At 40.7% G+C, this 20,767-nt stretch overlaps 1 protein-coding gene across 1 annotated transcript in view; it reads right to left on the bottom strand.

The window, feature by feature from the left end:
- The window catches only part of LOC129494091 (uncharacterized), a 29,969-nt gene extending 11,581 nt beyond the window's left edge, over positions 1-18,388 (bottom strand). Inside the window, 8 exon segments of the mRNA XM_055300782.1 lie at positions 4,648-4,773; positions 6,519-6,539; positions 6,542-6,740; positions 6,743-6,849; positions 8,114-8,140; positions 12,040-12,059; positions 17,944-18,250; positions 18,346-18,388. Of these exon segments, the coding sequence (XP_055156757.1) occupies positions 4,648-4,773; positions 6,519-6,539; positions 6,542-6,740; positions 6,743-6,849; positions 8,114-8,140; positions 12,040-12,059; positions 17,944-18,250; positions 18,346-18,388 (850 nt within the window).
- Between the last annotated feature and the right edge of the window lie 2,379 nt (positions 18,389-20,767).

The raw sequence follows: 20,767 nt of genomic DNA, 5'->3' as shown, positions 1-20,767 counted from the left end.
TACCTGAAACTGCAGAGCAGAGGGAGTCAATCAGTAAACATCCTAGTGCTGACTATGAAATTCCCATGTCCACTGGCTAATGGTGATAGTTCTTGGTATTGAAATTGCCGTTGGGTGGCTATGAAGACTTGGTTTACTGACTCATGGCCTTAAACTAAATGACTACATTGTGAGCCTGTGGTTTCCTTTACAACAACCTTCCCTTTTGATCTGATCTCAGCTTAGCTCAGAGATGGGATCAAAATTGAAGATATTAATACTGCTCGCAGCAACAGTGCTGAAGTTCTCAGTTTGTGTTGTTCCTCTGGGTGATATTCATGGGTCTTGACCTTTATGCTCAATCCTTGTAATATTCAAGGGTTACCACTTCAGCTGTATAATATTTAAATTGGACATTTTGTCATTCTTTGGTAATGTTCCAGTTTTAGAAAGATCATTTGTTTATAGGTTTCTGGCTTAGAACAGGCATGTAAAGTTTTTGAGAGAACAAAATCCACCAGGCAGATTATTATGATGTCTGTAACAGGATAATTCCCCATGTTTGGAGCGCTTTCAGATGTCATTGTCCCAATATTCAAAGCAATTAGAATCAAATAAGTAGGAAAGACCCTGCTGAAAGAGTTACTGAGTTTTACCTTCCCCAGTAGTGTTCATCTGGGTATAGCAAGTGAGGTGGCCTACAGCACAGATTCAGCCTTTCTCAGCGAAGAGATAATCGAGGGCTATCTTAACTTCAAGAACTGCTTTGGACAGAAAGTACATTCGGGTGCTGCTGAAAGTAGCTGAAAGTACATCCTGGTTTTCCCTTAGGCCTGACTCTGTTTAATACACTCCCATTGTTTATCCACCTTCATTTCTCTGTCAGAAGCAGACTGGTGCCATATTACAAGGACATCAGGACAGCCAACGTCTGGCAATGAGGGGCCATTTTTTTTATATATAAATTAATTTTTATTGGTGTTCAATTTACCAACATACAGAATAACACCCAGTGCTCATCCCGTCAAGTGTCCCCCTCCGTGCCCGTCACCCATTCACCCCCACCCCCCGCCCTCCTCCCCTTCCACCACCCCTAGTTCATTTCCCAGAGTTAGAAGTCTTTATGTTCTGTCTCCCTTTCTGATATTTCTCACACATTTCTTCTCCCTTCCCTTATATTCCCCTTCACTATTATTCATATTCCAATGAGGGGCCATTTTTTGTAGAATTGGAATGGACTTTATCTACATGTACCACAATCTTACAAATACAATATCTAGAAAACTTAGTGTGAACTTTTTTGACAAGGCGTCCATGTAATCTGACGTGCCAAATAAAACAACTAGTTTTACAAGCCCATTGGAATGCTTCAAGTCAAAGAGATTTAAGCAGACCAAAACTCCAAAGAAAGTAAACTAAGACACCTCCCCACCCGGGTCCCACCAAAGCATTCATCCTTTTGGCAGGAGAAAACCAACTCATCAACTTACTTTTGATTTGAAAATTCTTCATTCCAACGTTAGTCAGTCCTGCCGACATGTAACATTCCTTCCCAAACATCCCCTTTTGCAAACCTCTACAACTTTTCTTTTACATTCGTGTATTGTCCTGAGTTTACCTTCTTTAGATAACCAGCCTCCCTTTAAGACAAAATCCCTCTTTCCCCCTCAAAAAACATATTTCCATTCCTCATACTTTTTCTTACTAAAAACGTACCTCTTACTTTCTTTGCTTTCCAAATGTTTCTTTTTACTTCCAGTAGTCTGCATTACATATGCTAGAATTTTTAACCTGTAGAAACCTTCATATTTAAAGCAAGCTAGTCAGAAAGCAGTTGTGAGCTGTTCATTAGCTGCATTCTTTAGATTGATGATTTTATGAATACATTTCATAATTTCTAGAAATGTGTGCTGCTTCAAAAAACAATCTTTCAGTAAAGCACCAAATATGACTATGAACAGTTCCGAGTTTATCTTTGCTTTCCTAAAGCCAATCATTTACAAGCCCTTTTCCATAAATAGGGGAATAAGAGGGAAGGGTCAAGAAACAGGAGTACTTTGTTTTCGTTTTTTATATATATATATAAATTTATTTTTTATTGGTGTTCAATTTGCCAACATATAGAATAATACCCAGTGCTCATCCCATCAAGTGCCCACCTCAGTGCCCGTCACCCAGTCACCCCCAACCCCCTGCCCACCTCCCCTTCCACCACCCCTAGTTCATTTCCCAGAGTTAGGAGTCTTTCATGCTCTGTGTCCCTTTCTGAAATTTCCCACTCATTTTTTCTCCTTTCCCCTTTGTTCCCTTTCACTATTTTTTATATTCCCCAAATGAATGAGACCATATAATGTTAGTCCTTCTTCAATTGACTCATTTCACTCAGCATAATACCTTTCAGTTCCATCCACGTCAAAGCAAATGGTGGGTATTTGTTGTTTCTCATGGCTGAGTAATATTCCGTTGTATACATAAACCACATCCTCTTTATCCATTCATCTTTCAATGGGCACCGAGGCTCCTTCCACAGTTTGGCTATTGTGGACATTGCTGCTAGAAACATCGGGGTGCAGGTGTCCCGGCGTTTCATTGCATCTGTATCTTTGGGGTAAATCCCCAGCAGTGCAATTGCTGGGTCCTAGGGGAGACCTATTTTTAACTCTTTGAGGAACCTCCACATAGTTTTCCAGACTGGCTGCACCAGTTCTCATTCCCACCAACAGTGCAGAGGGTTCCCCTTTCTCCGCATCCTCTCCAACATTTGTGATTTCCAGCTCTGTTAATTTTCCCCATTCTCACTGGTGTGAGGTGGGATCTCATTGTGGTTTTGATTTGTATTTCCCTCTTGGCCACTGATGCGGAGCATTTCCTCATGTGCTTGTTGGCCATGTCTATGTCTTCGTCTGTGAGATTTCTGTTCATGTCTTTTGCCCATTTCATGATTGGATTGTTTGTTTCTTTGCTGTTGAGTTTAATAAGGTCTTTAGAGATCTTGGAAACTAGCCCTTTATCTGATATGTCATTTGCAAATATCTTCTCCCATTCTGTAGGTTGTCTTTGAGTTTTGAATTCCTTCAAGAGATGCATTTCTACTTCTCTTAAGATTTGTCAGGCCAATTGCTCTCAATCACTTGGAGTTCTTTTTACGTGAAATGATATCATAGGTTGATCCATCTAATCAAGTACACGAGCCTCAATTTGCTTCCTTCCCTCTGGGTGCATAGTTTTAATTTTAAAGGTTTCTGACATGTGGAGTAACACCCTTTGTGTGTTTCCAGGGTTCTCAAGTTGGTGCAAAGGATACTACCCTCCCAATGCTCAGAGTCACTCACAGTGAGAGCCGAAGAAGGAACCAACAAGCCACATGTCCCAAGCAGGCAGAAAGCTAAGGGCAGTTACACAGGATGACACAAGCAAGAAGGCAATAGCTCTCACTGTGAGAGAAAGGATCAATAACAAGGGTTTGAATTTGGAAAGAATGGGACAACAAGAAATTTTACTATCGTCTCTGGACCAGGCAAGTGGAGAGAAATTTGGAAGGAGCTACTTCTGTTAAGAGTTTCTACTCATCTCTGGCTTCTGCCAGTTTTTCTAGGATCTCTTGTGCAGGTCCTGGAACTTACCAGAATTTCTTCTTGACTGTTTAAGAGACTAAAGTACATAGCAATTTGCCAGGAACCACCCCGTTTCATCAACTGTGGAGGGGGCTCATTTGGCGGCTCTCCTATGAAGGTAGATATGGGGGTGTCTGTAAGGCTATGAAATAGCAGACTGCTGTTTGTGGCTGTGTAGTCTGTTCAGAGTGGAAAATCAATTCAGACTAGAATGAACCCACAACGTTGCCCAGAGGGGAGCAGGAGTAGTTGGATCCATCTATTAGTCTGTTTTAGGTACTTCTTCCACCTTTAGTTTTTTTATTAGCATTTTTCAATGAGTCTTTCAATCAAATGACTTTGAAATTTTATCTTATTTATTTATTTTTTTTAAAGATTTTATTTATTTATTCGAGAGAGAGAGAGAGAGGCAGAGACACAGGCAGAGGGAGAAGCAGGCTCCATGCAGGGAGCCTGATGTGGGAGTTAATCCCAGGTCTCCAGGACCAGGCCTTGGGCTGAAGGCGGCACTAAACCGCTGAGCCACTCAGGCTGCCCAACTTTGGAATTTTAAACATTTTGGAGGATTCTATTTAATTGGGGAACTCTTGCTTTTAAGGGCACGTCTTAACGTTCTCATCTAATTTGCAAGTTCCCCATTATAGGCATTATATTTCTAGGTTATCATTGCCCCGAGGTCTCGCAGCAGCTTGGCCTTTACATGAATAAAGACCAACTGTTACATGCACATTAGCGTATGGGCAGCAGGAGATGATACTGAGTTCTGGCCACAAGAAGACTCTGTGTGCACCAGCAATTCTCTGGATAATTGCTGAAATTTCCATCTGTGAAACTTGGTCTGAAAGGTTAGGTGCTTGGCTCTGGGCAGACCCTTCAGCCTATTCAGTTGGACTGTGCAAATACCCAGCTAAGTGGGACTCAGAGCAGACACCCTAGTAACTGAACACAGGCATAACACTCTGCCAGCCCAAGCTGACCTGCCTGTCAAGCAAAGCCAATTAGATTAGGAGTCAGAACACAAAGTGACTAGAGCTTGGAACCAGGGAGAACTCACCCACAGTGCTTGCACCAGGTGGGAAAGATCGTGAACTTAGAGGGCTCACGGTTACCACCTCTGTGTTTTGCTTTGCTTCTGAATGCCCTTTGGAGTCGACATAAGATTCCATCCTTGCCACCAAATCTGTTAACAAAATCAACCATGTACATGTTTACACTCTAATGGCTCTATTAGCCAACCAATGTATAAATCACACAGCATTCCATTTAGCAAGCAGTGGCAACTCCAAAGACTACAGGAGAGGAAAGGTTTTTAACAATAGGAAGTGGGTGGAAAATGGAATATTTAGCAAAGAATTCATTGTTTTAGGCAAAGTCACTCTCTCAAGGGGAAGAGAATGGGTCAATCAGAAAATTTCCCGGGGCTGACCAGGAAATTCCCATATTGACTGATTAAAGATTACTCCTATGGAAGGGGAGAGTTGAAATTGCATTTGGTTTAGGTATTAAGACTTGCTTTATTGCCTTGGGGCCATAAGCTAAGTGTTGCCATTTGGGTCTGTGGGTTTTTTTTTTTCCAATGCTCCAAGAACACAAAGACTTACTTCAGTAATTTAGACTTGTATATAGCAAAGCTCTTCATGGGTCTTGTTATGTGCTTGTTCCCCACTGCTTAAAAAGTGCTTATCAACCACAAGGAAAAACTAAAGTGCTTCCTACTTACGGTCCCTTTGGGGCCTTGGTCTGTGATGTCAATGCCAGGACTTGACTTTTGAGTCTAGTCAGTTAGTGGATCAGAGCGGGGCCAGGGCACATTGAGGCCATCTGCCCTCTTTATCTAAATATAACCAGTGTCTGCCCCAATGAGGCACTTTGGACAAATGCTTGAATCACAAGTGACCCTGGTTGATTAGGAAAAGTATATTCACTTGACTGCAGTGATCTTCCTTGGGACAGTAGTTCATCCTGCATCCCTTCCAGTCTGGCTCACACTAGAATTGCAATAAAAGTTTGCTTTGCAGTTTTACCAATGGTAAGAAATACATTCATTGTGTACAATGGAAGAATGTTAATATACCTTTGCTTCATTCAATGTTTACTTACTAAATTTCACCTAATATCACCTATACTGATATTTAAATTTGAATCTGAAAAATTCAAGACCATACTAAAATCTCAGTAGTCAAATTATTATTTCTGGTTGAGTTGTGATCCAGCTCCATGAAATCAACAGCATTTTGTCTCCTATAACTCATTGTTTATGGATGATACTTTGAGTAGAGCAATTCTGAAGTAAAAAGTATTTTGACTGCTATGTAGAACATTCTTGAAAGATGTATAATTGGTCTTATTTCCTGATCTAGTAAAGGTATCAAAAGGGACTCATTTGTTTGTTTCATATGTGAGAGGTTGCTAAGGGCTTTCACATGCACTGCTTCTAAATCATGCAATGATGGTAAAAACCATCATTGTGACATTAGTATTTTGGATGCCAAAACTGAGATGACAAAGGCTAAGTGTATTTGTCCTTTTCTTTTTCTCTGTAGGTTCCAAATCCCATACTGTTTTTTTTAAATTATATATATTTTTTGAGAGAGAGAGCATACTTGGGAAGGGGCAGAGAGAGAAACTCAATAACTCTGTGCTGAGCGGGAACCCGGTACAGGGATCCATCTCATGACCCTGAGATCATGACCTGAGCTGAATGAAGTGTCAGATGCTGAACTTACTGAGTCTCTCTGGTGCCCCAAAAGCCCATATTATTTGAAATCTATGGAGAATAAATAGCAGAATATATATGCACCATGAAGAGCAACATTATAGAAAAATTTCTAATTGCTTCTTTTCATTAATACTTGACAGAAAAAACAGGGTTTTCTCTTTGAAACAAAGGGTTCTGGGAGGTTATTCCTGTTTATATGTACATACCTTCATTTATTGAAGGAAAAGAATCTCTTGATTAACTCCTCCTCTACCGCTGTCATAGTTAACGATGCATTTGTGTTCTTTATCCATGGACACTCCAGTCACCGTCAGCCAGATGAATTTCATGTATGTGTCCTTAGGCTTCATAGTGCTTCCGTGCTGGGATTGCAGAACTGTTCTGTTATTCTTTTCTTTCCAATCTATCTTGATAACATCAGGGAAAAAAAATCTTCAAGAAGACAAAGATATGTTCCGGCCTTACAGACTTTTATTTCAGCAATTGAAGGAAGAAAAACTGTGGGTTTGGGGGAAATGTCTTCACTTGCACTTTTATCTGGGGAAAAAAATGGAATAACAATAAAAATGTAATGAGAGAAACACAAACATTTTGTGGTTTGGAACCACCCAGCACATAGTAAAAGGAAGGAAATGTTGTTGTAGCATTAGTGTGTCATAGCCCTTCATCCACAGTGGTTTATGATGTACTTATTTTCTTAGTTTCCACGGGAAAAGAGGTTCTCGTGTGTAACTTGCCCAAAGTCATAGCTATTAAGTAAAGAGCCTCAATCACAACGTGGAATATTTTGACACAACGCACAGTCACTTGTTTGAATTGGAATCTATTGAGTTGATCTTTTACTTACAAATATGGATCCCATACCCTCTTCTGAGTAAAGGAATTCTTCACCTTGATTTCTGATTTTATAGAACATCTCATTCTTGCATCTGAACCACTGCAGGATTTAGTGTAAGGCAAAGTGTATTGCTTCACCTCCAAATTATTTACAATACCTTAAATTTAGAAACAAAATGTCAATATTTCCAAAACTTCTCTTTAAAAAATTTACTGTAACTTCTTGCAAGATTCATCCACGAATGCAAAAGAAACAAAAGCAAAACTGAACTATTGGGACTTCATCAAGATAAGAAGCTTTTGCACAGCAAAGGGTACAGTCAACAAAACTCAAAGACAACCTACAGAATGGGAGAAGATATTTGCAAATGACATATCAGATAAAGGGCTAGTTTCCAAGATCTCTAAAGACCTTATTAAACTCAACAACAAAGAAACAAACAATCCAATCATGAAATGGGCAAAAGACATGAACAGAAATCTCACAGAGGAAGACCTAGACATGGCCAACACGCACATGAGGAAATGCTCCGCATCAGTGGCCAAGAGGGAAATACAAATCAAAACCACAATGAGATCCCACCTCACACCAGTAAGAATGGGGAAAATTAACAGAGCAGGAAACCACAAATGTTGGAGAAGATGCGGAGAAAAGGGAACCCTCTTACACTGTTGGTGGGAATGTGAACTGGTGCGGCCACTCTGGAAAACTGTGTGGAGGTTCCTCAAAGAGTTAAAAATAGACCTGCCCTACGACCCAGCAATTGCACTGTTGGGGATTTACCCCAAAGATACAGATGCAATGAAACGCCGGGACACCTGCACCCCGATGTTTATAGCAGGAATGTCCACAATAGCCAAACTGTGGAAGGAGCCTCAGTGTCCATCGAAAGATGAATGGATAAAGAAGATGTGGTCTATGTATACAATGGAATATTACTCAGCCATTAGAAACGACAAATACCCACCATTTGCTTCAACGTGGTTGGAACTGGAGAGTATTATGCTGAGTGAAGTAAGTCAATTGGAGAAGGACAAACATTGTATGTTCTCATTCATTTGGGGAATATAAATAATAGTGAAAGGGAATATAAGGGAAGGGAGAAGAAATGTGTGGGAAATATCAGAAAGGGGGACAGAACATAAAGACTCCTAACTCTGGGAAACGCACTAAGGGTGGTGGAAGGGGAGGAGGGGGGTGGTGGGGTGAATGGGTGACAGGCAGTGAGGGGGGCATTTGACGGGATGAGCACTGGGTGTTATTCTGTATGTTGGCAAATTGAACACCAATAAAAATAAATTTATTATTAAAAAAATAATAAAAATAAAGGGTTAAAAAATTAAAAAAATAAAAAATTTACTGATTATTTTCAAAAATGTTCTTATAGTATCTTAATCAAGTAATTTTGATTAGGGAATTTTGTTCTGCTTTAGGAAATGTTCACTAAAAGTACTTTTTATATTGGAATTTCATTTGAAATTGAAGCCTGAGTGAGAAGACACTGTATTTTGAGTCTAAGCATCCCTTCCTCAAATTTGAACGTGCCCTACAAACCTGCTGAACTTGTCGTATTACCCCTAAATTTTCATTCATTTAACATGCTGAGTAAAATTCTATATCAAAAGTTATCGTCAGAGTTTCTTGCAGATAGGATCATAACTTCCTTTACTAATGGGAATAAAGTGTTGGGTATAGCAATTGGACCTATGTCAATCGAGCATCGAGATTCATTCTTTCATTTGATCCTCATTGAAAATATGCCTTTCACACACCAGTTAATAGGGAATCACTTGTCTTATTTTATCCAATGCCTCTTCAGTGTTCAGAAAACCAAAGGAAACCTAGTAAAGCCTAACAATATGGGGTCAGTTCATGGAAATATTTCACCTGTCTTGCCCATAGCAAATTGCATTTTTTTTCCCACCAACATCACAATCTATGAGCATTCTAAGATCTCATCAGTAATTTCTACCTCAAACTGACTTCCAACCAGATCATGTCCAAAGTTTGGCTTCAAACTCCTACAGTTTTCCTTCATGATGGAATAACAAGATCAATGGCTGGTTGCCTGGTCCTCCAAACTTCCCTATTGTCACATGTGATCACTAGGCTGTTACCTTCGTGATTGGGTCTGCTGAAGGTCACCATCTATAAGTAACATTAAATGTCATGATGCCCATAGTAATGATGCAGTAATAGCATGAATTGCATTTGTTTAATGACTCAATTTGAATGTCTGAACTTTGACAACAGCAAATTTGAACCCTGATAACATTGCAACAAACTTCTAATGCAGTCTATCTCCTGATAAAATAAAATAAAATAAAATAAAATAAAATAAAATAAAATTAAATAAAATAAATTAAATTAAATTAAATTAAATTAAACATGCTCATCTCTTACTCTAGAAAATGATATTTCCGGTTGTTCCATCTTTATCTGCCCAAGGCCAACTGCAAGTAACGAAGAGAAATTCACATGAACAAATGAAATGGAAAAGGCAACAAGAAAGAATTTCTTGAGTCTCTTCTGTAGACTGAAGTGCCTGGGAGAAAACTCACAAGCCCAGAGGGTTGAGAAGATGACTACTTCCAGAACTGGCATTTTTTTGGCTTGGCAGGCTCCCCAGCAAAAAGGTAAGAAGTGAAGTGCCTGTAGCAGGACTTGTCAGGACAACGTCAGGAGGGTGGGACTGGTTCTGGGTTCTTAGAAGAAGTGGTGGCTTAGATAGTTGCCTGGCATTCTTCACAATCTGTCACAGATCTGAGCGAGTCGAGGGCTTTCTGTGTCCCATGAGTGCTGGGCAGATGCGGTAAGAGGATTCTCAATCTGAAAATAAATTCCTGGTAAACGTATCTGTATGGGGTGAGTCAGAACGTTTCTCACACCCACTCACACATTCACATACTACAGGAATCCCACACTACAGAAACACTGCTCAGTAATATGAGGACAGGTCTGCTGGACTCAGCCCATATGTCTATGTGTCTCTGATTTGCTGTTATTGGGAACTCAGATGGAAAACCTGACTCTGCTCTTCTGTCAACAGCACAACAGAACAAAATCAGACCCTGAAATATCTCTTTGACATTACTGAATATGCCATGTGCACAAGAACTGGAGGTTTTTTGTTTTGTTTTGTTTCTTAAAAATAGATTGAAATGTCATAAAGCAAATAGGGCTCAAAGATCAAATTTCATTTATAATCAAGTTCTTCCAAGAAGGGAGTAGGCCACAGCTGCTAGGGATACATGGGTCAGAGCAGTCTCTGGAAACCAGCTTCCATTCACCCTGAGCCTTGCAACTGCCTCATAAGCATGATGTCACATGTAGGATCACTTTCAAAGCAATGCTATGAGTATTATGTAATGATTCACTTTACAATTATTAGACATCTAATATGCATTGTGGACTTGAATTATTTTTTACTCCTCTCACAGTCTCATGTGATAACTGTTATGATAAATCTCCATTTTACAAATGAGGATGGTGTCAGTGAGACATAACTCATGAAAAGACACCCATTCGGTAAATATGACAACGTGTATAAATAACGTAAATAAAATCCATGTAAAATGAGATATAAAAATGATGATCCAAGGCACCTATCTTTTAGTTTTACTTTGAAATTTCTCTATGTATTTGTGACTAGAATTAGGATTGCTTGGTATATTATATTTACGTTTCAAGTGAGATTTGCATATTTGAACTTTCTCTTCTTTTGGTTAAATTATTACTGTGAGCAATATTCTAGGTATTTAAATGATCTATGAGAATAGTATTTTCTTGAATATGTGTAATAATCAGCCTCCTCTACCATTTAGCCCATTTATTTAACTTTATATATTGAAAATTTATCAGGATCTTACCAACTTTTCATGAAAATCGTTACCAATGGCCTATGAAAATCAATACCTCCTTATCTTACTTACCCCTTTGGATGTGAACTGAGGTATTTAATCTTTTTGTCTCAGTTTCTACATCTATGATTGCTGAAATATCTATCAAAATTGACAAAGTTACATTATCAGTTCAAAAATCAGAATGAACATAAAATATATGCACCTGATAAATGATAACAAACATAAATTAGATATTGTGGATAGCAATATTATGCCCTTTCTAAAATTTTCAACGTGTATTTTTATTATTATTGAAAAGGAAGAAAAATGACTTTCTGAAATACTTTCATTGTAAAAATTCTTGATCCTACTTTTATTTTAAATGTATAAAATCAATAAATAAGGAAGAAAAGCCCATCCTGTCTATCTGACAAATGGTATCTTAAAACTTCAATATTTATTTTCATATTCTTTCTTCCACTAAGATAGACATGGATGTAGTTGAGATATAATGTAGGAGTATGAACTTTAATATTTTTTCATTTTTGAGGTAAGCATTTTTCCTTTTATTAATCAATCTTAAAATGCTGATTTAAAGGCCTCATGTATACTGACTTTTGAATGAAGAATAAAACATTTGCCTCTTTTCATTATTTTAATATTAAACTTTTCACTAACTTTTCTAAGTCTCATACTGGAAAGCTGATTTAACTTGTCTCATCAGGACTGTTATCAGAAGACACTATGGTACGAAGTACACTTCTCTTCCATACATGACACAAGACAATGCAGTTAGCAAAGATATTTTGAGAATCAAAATAGTAATGTAGCAAAGATGTCTTCAGAAGCAGAATCCACACTTGCCATGCATTCCTTTTAGAAAGGGTTGGTTCTTTCTCATTCAGGTGTTCCACTCAGATCCTGGCCTCCAATTTTCCTCCATAAAAAAACTATAAGGGACTAGGAAGGTTCTGATCAGGCTCAAGAAAGCAAGGGTCTCCCCACAGAGAAACAGTCAAGGTCATGAACAGTGTAGGTTAAAATGACCATAAAGAACATGAGCCCAACTGAGGTGGGAGAAGGGCTGAAGGATCCCATGGAGTTCCATCTCTTGTATGTGCCTGGTCTGCAAATCCCTCTTTCCCCTGAGGAGATCTCAAAGTTGAACACTAGACTGTGGGGCCTTCAAATAGGGGACAGAGTGAATGAATCTGTTGATGTTCACTGGGGAATTTATCCTTCAGGTGAATAGCTCATATAGGAAAGTTGCAAGGAGAGATCTGTATTCCCACAGAAGCCCACTGCAGATTCTATGGTTAGAAATAGACTTTTCGCTGTTTTATGTTGAAAAGTCAATGAATAATGTATTGGCATTTTACTTATCCTTTGAAATAAGGTCCTGCACTTGTGTTTGAGCACATGGTAAGGATTTGTGTCACTTAATGTTCACTATCTGTTCTGTCTCTGTTGTGGGGTACGGTGCCTTGTTCCTTGTATTGTCCTGTAGTGAAGAAGTGGTTTAGTGGTTTAGTCTTGATTTCTGTGGAAATGAGAATGGTCTCTACTTGTCAGAAGCTGCTTTATAAACATACTTTCTCAGTATAATAGTTTAAAATACTGCATATTCTATAAATATTAAGTTTCAGAAGAGCAAATAATTGGGGTGCCTGGGTACCTCAACCAGTTAAGCATCTGACTCTTGATTTCTGCTCAGATTATGATCTCAGGGTCATGTTATTGAGCCCCACATCAGGCTTGCGCAGAGGTGGATCCTGATTAAGATTCTCTTTCTGCATATGCCTCTCCCATTCCCCCTCCAAAAAATGACCTAATATTAATGAGTACTTTGTTATTGATAGACTTTTTTTCCCCTAAACGTTGTTTACCTTTTCCATCTTCACAGCAATCACATGATACAGTGGCTTTAAATTTTCACTTACTAGATCAGGAGAGTGAGGTACAGAGGAGTGATGAGGGACTGAAGGAATGTCACAGGGCTGCTAAGCAGGACAAGTGGATAAGGTCTTACTTGAAGATGATTAGAGAAAAAGGATAAAGATGAAGATAAAAATTCCCATGAGCAGCTCACCATGAACAGCAACTGTCTCTATGAAGGAAGGACTGAAAAGATAGATCAATTTTAACAAATGTGACAGGCTGGATTTTAATTGACCTTATGAAAGCTGCAGGCATTTCTGTGATCTCCTTTATTAATAGTTGGAATGTCGGGAATCCCGGGTGGCTCAGTGGTTTAGCGCCTGCTTTTGGCCCAGGGAGTCCTGGGATCGAGTCCCACGTCGGGCTCCTGTCATGGAGCCTGCTTCTCCCTCCTCCTGCTCTCTCTCTCTCTCTCTCTCTCTCTCTCTCTCTGTCTATCACGAATAAATAGATAAATAAATCTTAAAAAAAAGAGTTGGAATGTCATAATACTGTACCCTTGTGTATTGGATTAAAGAACATCAAGAACACAGAATTGGATTCATCATAATACTGGTTCATAAAGCACTATCATCATTTATCTCCACAGAGATCTCATTATTTTATTCTACTTTGGTGATGTAGAAATAACTCAACAAATACCTCAGAATCCCTGACTTAACTGAAAAACAGAAGCATTAGAAATAATCTGCATTTTTTCCTACTAAGTGTATCAACTAGAAAAGTACAAAGTTAATGATAATCTCTCAATTCTTGTCCCATTCCTGTTTTGTTACTGAAGGAATAGGGAACATCCTGTTCTGTTAGGTATGGGAACTTGGTGGCTTTGTGGAAAGTGAAATGAAAGGAACTAGACAAAATCTCCCAACTCAGGGGGGTACTTGACGGGATGAGCACTGGGTGATATGCTATATGTTTGCAAATTGAACTCCAATGGAAAAATAATAATAAATCTCCCAACTCTTCAACTTGCTTTACTACTTTGGGGGCAAATGCAATCCACTTATTTGACTGCTTAATTGCATAGTTTTGCTCCTCCAGATAGAGAGTCTACCTCTCTTACTTTCCCCTAGGCATTAGGAGGTGGACCCTCTTGGAGTGCACAGATGGTTTTTATTCTCTGGTTGCTGTTTGGAAGCAGCCAATGGAAGCATCAGCAAGAAACTGGGAAGTAGGAGCAGCATGAATGTAGGGTTCTCTCCCTGAAGGGGGTCTGCATCCTCCCAGGGCCAACATATAGTGCCATCTGCCCCATACCCAGAGGCTTATGCTCAGGAACCCAGAAGTGCAACTGAGAGAGGCCCTTTATACCACTCTATCCACTGGAGAAATTTGTTTCTTTATTCCAGGGCCCTGGACCCAAAGGCTTGGAAATCTAGTGCCCATGAAGAAATGCTTCAGTAGGTGACATGATGATTACTTGAACTTTAATTTCCATGGAGCAACTTTCCATTGGAAATCAGAGCAGAGATTCCCATTACTGTAATCCACAGGAGTTAGGTTCCTGGGGCAAAGAGCAATGGGGAGAAAAGTGGAGCATTGATCCTGAGGAGGAAACAGAAGTTTTCCCAGAATCCAGTCTTTGTGTCCCTCCATATCCATGCTTGTTCTTTCCCTGGAGGAGAAATCCGTCTCCAAGGCAGGGAAAAATGCAACATCCTGCTTGAAAGTCTATCTTCTTCTCAATTTCCAGATGAATATTTGAGGCTGAACATCTAGCAACCTTCACTGAGCAGATCATGTTTTCAGAAATTGGAAGTGAAACAACTTTGTTGTTTGTTGTATGTTGAACATAACAGTGTTTACATGCAATTCTGCTTGATATGATCTCATTCCTGTCTCTGCATCTAGACGAAGGAGAGGTAAAGAACCCTGTAAAGAATTTACAGTAATGTTAATAAGAGGACTATTTGTAGTACCTGACACTTATCCTACACAGGGGAAAGACATAAGCAGCCCAAGAAGGTCCTCTCAGCTCTCCAAGCATGAACTTTGTCTCTAACTTGGCTGATGGAGTCGGTGAGAATCAGCAGAGAAAACCAGATTTTTGTTTTGTAAATGAAGCTAAGATTGTGAAGAGGGGGAGAAGTAGTGGTCAAGAGAGAGATTATTACACACATTTCTAAACATCAGATTTAATATATTGTATCTAAGTGCTCATTAATAATCAAGAACTCTAATGTTAAGCCATGTGGATTCTTTTAGAAATAAATTTTAAAATATAATTCAAAAGCCATACAGGTTTTCTATGGGACAATAAGGGTATGGAAGTGACATAGTAAAAGGTCTCCTGATCCCAATGTTTAGAAGTGACCTCGCCCAGTTGTGCCCTTTCCTCTGTACAAGACTGTGTCCCTGTACCCATTCTGGGTATGGAACATAAAGAGCTCCCAACACAAAACAGTCAACATGGATTTTCAGGTTTGCCAAGAAATTTTTAGATTTGTGATTTTTAGAAGGTGACTCTGAGGTAACAGACATGACTTTTTCCACAGTACTAGCATGTGTGTGATCAGTTGGTAATGGATAACTATGAAATAATGATTTTTTAAATAAGTTCTTAGTCCTGCTCAGCATTATTTTCATAATATAATGCTGCTTCTATAACTCAAAATCACTGTGTTTCACCCACCTCAGGAGTGAAATAAATGAGTGGAGCCCAAACCATCAGAGTATTTCAAGTATCCATCTATACAAAATCCCCTACCCATGAGGTAATGTGAACCCTTCTCTAATAGTAAAAATATAAATCTCACTTCAATAGACATTAGTAGGTCTGCCACTGGAATCATTGCTGTGCATTCTGGGATGATGCCTTTAGGGCCATCTTGGTGGGTTAGGGGTTAAGCATCTACTTTTGGTGCAGGTTATGATCCTGGGGTCCTGAGATCCAGCCTGACATCAGGCTCCCCACAGGAAGCCTGCTTCTCCCTCTATCTATGTCTCTGCCCTTCTCCCTGTGTCTCTCATTAATAACTAATTAAAATCTTTTAGAAAATAGAATATGTTTTTAGTGTTTTTATGCATCAGCCATTTAAACAATCATTTAATTAGCAGACATTTCCTTAGGACAGGAGGGCTGTGTGTGCCCTAGAGCTCTTTGGTGAAGTTCACCTTATCCACGAGGAGAAAGGCAGTGGGAGGAAGTGACTCCAAATACTGATTTGTTTTACCCTCCACTTAGGGGTTGTTTGCTCCATGCACTAGGCCACTGTCCTCTCAGGATGTAACTCAAAGGTACTATGGAGCCATGTTAAAAACTAAGATTTGCATTGATTTTGGATGACTTCTCATGACAGTGTCTTCATATTTGGCTACTTTCTCTCTAAATAAACTGTAATAGTCACGCCTCAGATTCACTCCCCTATGAAGTCAGGCACTTAGAAGGAAAGGGGTCAGTTATATAGGAAATGGGAAGATAAAGGAAAGAACATCCCCAGAACAGAACAAAGGTAAATTTCTGCCCATCCACCCTCATCTCTTCCTATACATGCTAGAGGGCTTGGCCTTGACCCAGGCCTTCAGTAGAGTGTTGGGTTGTTGGTTGGGATCTTTCACAGTCATGCCTGTCTTAAATATAAATCTCTCACCAAAAAAGCAGAAGTTCAGAGAGATAGATGAGGAGTTAGTGAATCTGAGGGACCAATTTCCTTCAGATGATGTAGACTTTCCTTCCAGTAATCGTTTTCACCAATGCAATTACGTTTTACATATAATTTGAATTTTCAATTGAAAATACATTCATTTTAGCTTAGACCTCCTCAGAGACCTTTTTCTTCTTCCCCACAACAGCCATAGGAATTTTCCTCTTTGGGGCTAGAGAATCAGTGATATACCTCTTCTTTTCTTTTGCTTTCTTTCTTTCTTTTTTTTTTGGCAAAAATTTAACTACTACTTTATAAGAAGTTAGTAAACATAGTGATATCTTATTGGTAAAATTTTTGTTTAACACAAAAATCAGCCACATTTCTGTCAGCTAAAGTACTTCATTTTACAGAGGAGAGAACAGAGGTCTAGGGAATCTGATCTCCAAATCCCATATACAGTAGCATTTAAGCAGAAGCAGAAGGTGGAGGATTCCAGGTCTCCTTTAGGGCTGATGGATCCACTGCATGAGGATCATGTCCCCCCACAGGAGCTGAGCCCCAGACATGCCAATGCACGAGGGTGCTGAGAAGTTAGCCCTCAGCTTCCTGAGCCTCTGCTCCCTGACTCTCCACTGCAAGTAACTAGCAGGGGGCGGGGCAGCAACATAGAAACTGGAATCAGGAGTTGACTCCCAGTCTCAGCTTTCAAACATTTTGTGGTAAATCTCCAGAGTGTCCTTCACTCTTGAAATGATTTACACCATGTTTTATTACCACATTCTTCATGGAGGTGGTCAGATTCTTTAATCCCCAGTATGTCACAGCTCTGTTAAGTAGAAATAAATAAGAATCACAATTGGAGACACAAATATTTTCATACTGCTGCATTTTAAAAAGCTAAAGAATCAAATAAGATTCTAGGATTTCTTTTATTTACTGTGAGATATCAAAAATAGTATTTTGACATCTAATCAATATAGAAATTACTAAGAAGATATTTCACTTTTTTAGACTCCAGAATAGGACTTGTATGTTACACAAGCAGCCATCTCAGCTTGGACTAGTGCACTAGCTACATTTCAAGTGTTCAACACCCACTTGTGCCAAGTGGCTAGTGGCTACTACATTGAGTAGCACAGATTCTGCTCCAAATGCCTCAGAAACACTACCCTGATGATCTTTAGAAAAGTCCCTCCAGGCTGGACAGCTCCCTGGGTCTGAGCCAACCTGAGCATCAGGGGCTGCTTAGCTTCCAGGGTTATGTATAGTGAACCCAAGGAGGAGACACCCACCAGAAGACAGGGTGCTGAGAACTGTCCCCAGGACAACTCAGACACCTAGAGCCAGAGGAAGCTGCCAGGCATGAATCGCCCTGGGAGATGGAGACCTATTTGTGCAGGGGCCAGGGCAGCAGGAGTGGCTGTGCTCTTCCCAGGCAGCGCAGTAGTACATGCCTTCGTCGCTCTTCTCCAGCTTCTGCACCAACAGGTTACAGTTGTAACTGTTCTTGTGCATCTTGGCATTGACTTTGTCCATGTTCACAGATGCATCCCTCTGCACAGATGAGCTGTATGTGTGTATGTAAAGGAGTCTCCTAGGGGCAATACCCTCCCTGTGGAAGTACCAGTGGATGTAGTAGACTGAGCTATCCACTGTGCACGGTAGGGTGGCCGAGGTGCCCAAGCGCCCCACGACCACAGGAGTCTGCTCAAGCTTGAGTCCTGCTCCACCACCTGAGAGAGGGATAGTGAGACAGCAGTGAGACAGGGATGGTCAGGAACTTCAGGGGGCCCCCATACCCCACACTGTGGAGGGAGTCAGGACTTACCGGGAAACAGGAGGGCACACAGGACAGCAAGGGGACCCAGCATGGTTCAGCTTCCTGCCTGGTGGAAAGAAGCCCAGAGGGACCTCGTGGCTGTATCTGTTGGCAGGAGACTACCTTGGTGCGTGACAGAGAGCCAGTTAAGTTCTGAGCCTCTGCTTCCACGAGGCACCTGAAAGTTCTCACAAGGAGAGAGAGGCCATAAGGAGGTGCCAGAGGGCAGGGACAGATCTGACCACAATGGGGGTGGGAACATAGTGCGCAGGGTGCTGAGAAACACTGAGCAACGTTGGTGCATGGCAGCACCTGTGAGAACAGCAATCCTTGATTGGACATCCACTACATCTGAGCACCACACTAATTGATTGCTGCTCATTGTTTGATCAAATCCTGGAATGATCCCTTGGGATGAATTCACCCTTGGGATGAATGCTACTTCCCTCACTTTAGAAATGGAGAAAGCCTGGTTGATCATTTAAGTAACCTTTCCAAGACTGCATGTCTACAGGGTATTGGGTGAGGATGTTCCCAAGTCTGGCTGGAGATGACACTCAAGCCTCAAATGGCTACTTGTTACTAACAAGGGGAATGTGTGTGCAGCTCGCTTGGGAGGCAGGCACAAGTGCAGAGCTCTCTGCTGAAAAGGCAGCAGGTTCCTTGAGCTAGCATTGGAGTATTTCTCCAGAGATCTCATTGGATGATTTAAATGTCCTAACATAACATGATAGCTGTGTAGTCTTGGGCAAGCTGTTTCTACTCCTTTTCCTCCTTTGTCAAAACGGACCTCATTAGTTGCATGCAGTGTGAACAGGGAAGGAGAGCAAAGCATGTAGTTTGTCCCAGATGCATAGAAAATGCTCAAGAAGTGGTGGGGTTCTGGATTGGTTGCAGGAGATGATTTCAGGAGTCCTCATAGTGTAGAGTTATAGGGAATATTATAATTTGTAAAATCAGGGATGTTTGTGTGGGGGGGTGGCCAAAGGAAGAAAACTACATTGGGCCAAGGTGTAGTGCAGGCTTTGGGTAGGACCAGGTGCTGCAGTTCCAGGGTCAGGTCTTCAGATATGTATGATAAGGCAGGGCCTCAGGAAGGGTCAGCTGAGGAATGCATCTGAAATGAAGCTTTGAGAAGTCGAGGTAGCATTGTCTTCCATCTGAAATGAAGGTTCCATTTCTCTTATTCCAAGTATAGGAGGGACTCCTTGGTGTAGTTTTGGCAATTAGTTATGTTAATGATAACCTGTCAGCCTGGAAGGAGATGGTAGTGGGGGTGGCCCAGAAGGGACTTGGCTAGGCCAGGGAAGCTTGGGCCCTTCAGTGCTCAGTACCAGACCCAGCTCCTGAGCTCCTCCTCTTGGTAAAAACTGAAAGGCAGATATGCTGAGCTATAACCAAGATTGAAAGCTCATGTGTCCCCAAATGCAGGCTTTGAGGTTTTGCTGAGCAGGTGAGGTGGTGATTAGAAAACTCTGCTAAAAGAATATTCCAGGCTCATAATTCAGGCCCTCAGCAGGTATCTAGGGCAGCTGGGCTAAAATGTTAAGTAGGAGACAGAGTGACAATGGGGGTTAAATCTGCACAGCAATAGGACCTGTAGAAAGAATCTCAGTATCAAAGGTGAGCAATGTGGGTGATGAGAAATATAGTGAACTCTTTTGTTCCTACTTTCTTCCTTTTATAGATTTTCACCAATTAGTTTATCTTATTTTCAGGAAGAAAATTCACCACATTTGTCTTCTTTTAAGGAAATAAATTATATTTCTTATTGTCAGCCCTGAATACGCTGTTTCTCTCATTGCTGTTACCATTTGTTTCTAAACACTGATGACATTAAAGGCTCAACACCTGTTGGCCATGAACACCTTAGTGTGTATTGAAGTCTGTCCCATACCTCCACCCAAATACTCTCCTAGGTGTGTCAAACAAGATAGCGAAACAATTTAGTCTGTAGAGTGTGGTGTGCTTTATTCAAAGGAAACAATCCACGGAATGGGCAGTTCAAGGCCACAAGCGCAATGGAGCACTCTGGTCTAGGGATGCAGGGCAAATGGTAGTATTATGAACATTAGAAGCAGCCCAGAGGGAACAAGCAGGATGAGCTGGGAGGTCAGGGATTTCCTCACAAGGCTGGCAGTTCAGGCAGCTGTATGGAGATAGTATTTAGCTTAAATTTATTGGCTGTTGTGTATCTGGTCTTATGTACAACAGGGGAATCATTACACATATTTGGTGTTTGGACCTGATTAGCTGGGATAGACTATGTTTCTGGTCAAGGGAAGCATTTAGGGCAGCCCGGGTGGCTCAGCAGTTTAGCACCACCTTCAGCCCAGGGCCTGATCCTGGAGACCTGGGATCAAGTCCCACATTGGGCTCCCTGCATGGGGCCTGCTTCTCCCTCTGCCTGTGTCTCTGCCTCTCTCTCTCT

This window comes from Nyctereutes procyonoides, unplaced genomic scaffold (assembly GCF_905146905.1).
Source record: "Nyctereutes procyonoides isolate TBG_1078 unplaced genomic scaffold, NYPRO_anot_genome, whole genome shotgun sequence".
NCBI lineage: Eukaryota > Metazoa > Chordata > Mammalia > Carnivora > Canidae > Nyctereutes > Nyctereutes procyonoides.
This window is presented reverse-complemented; position numbering and strand designations above follow the sequence as displayed.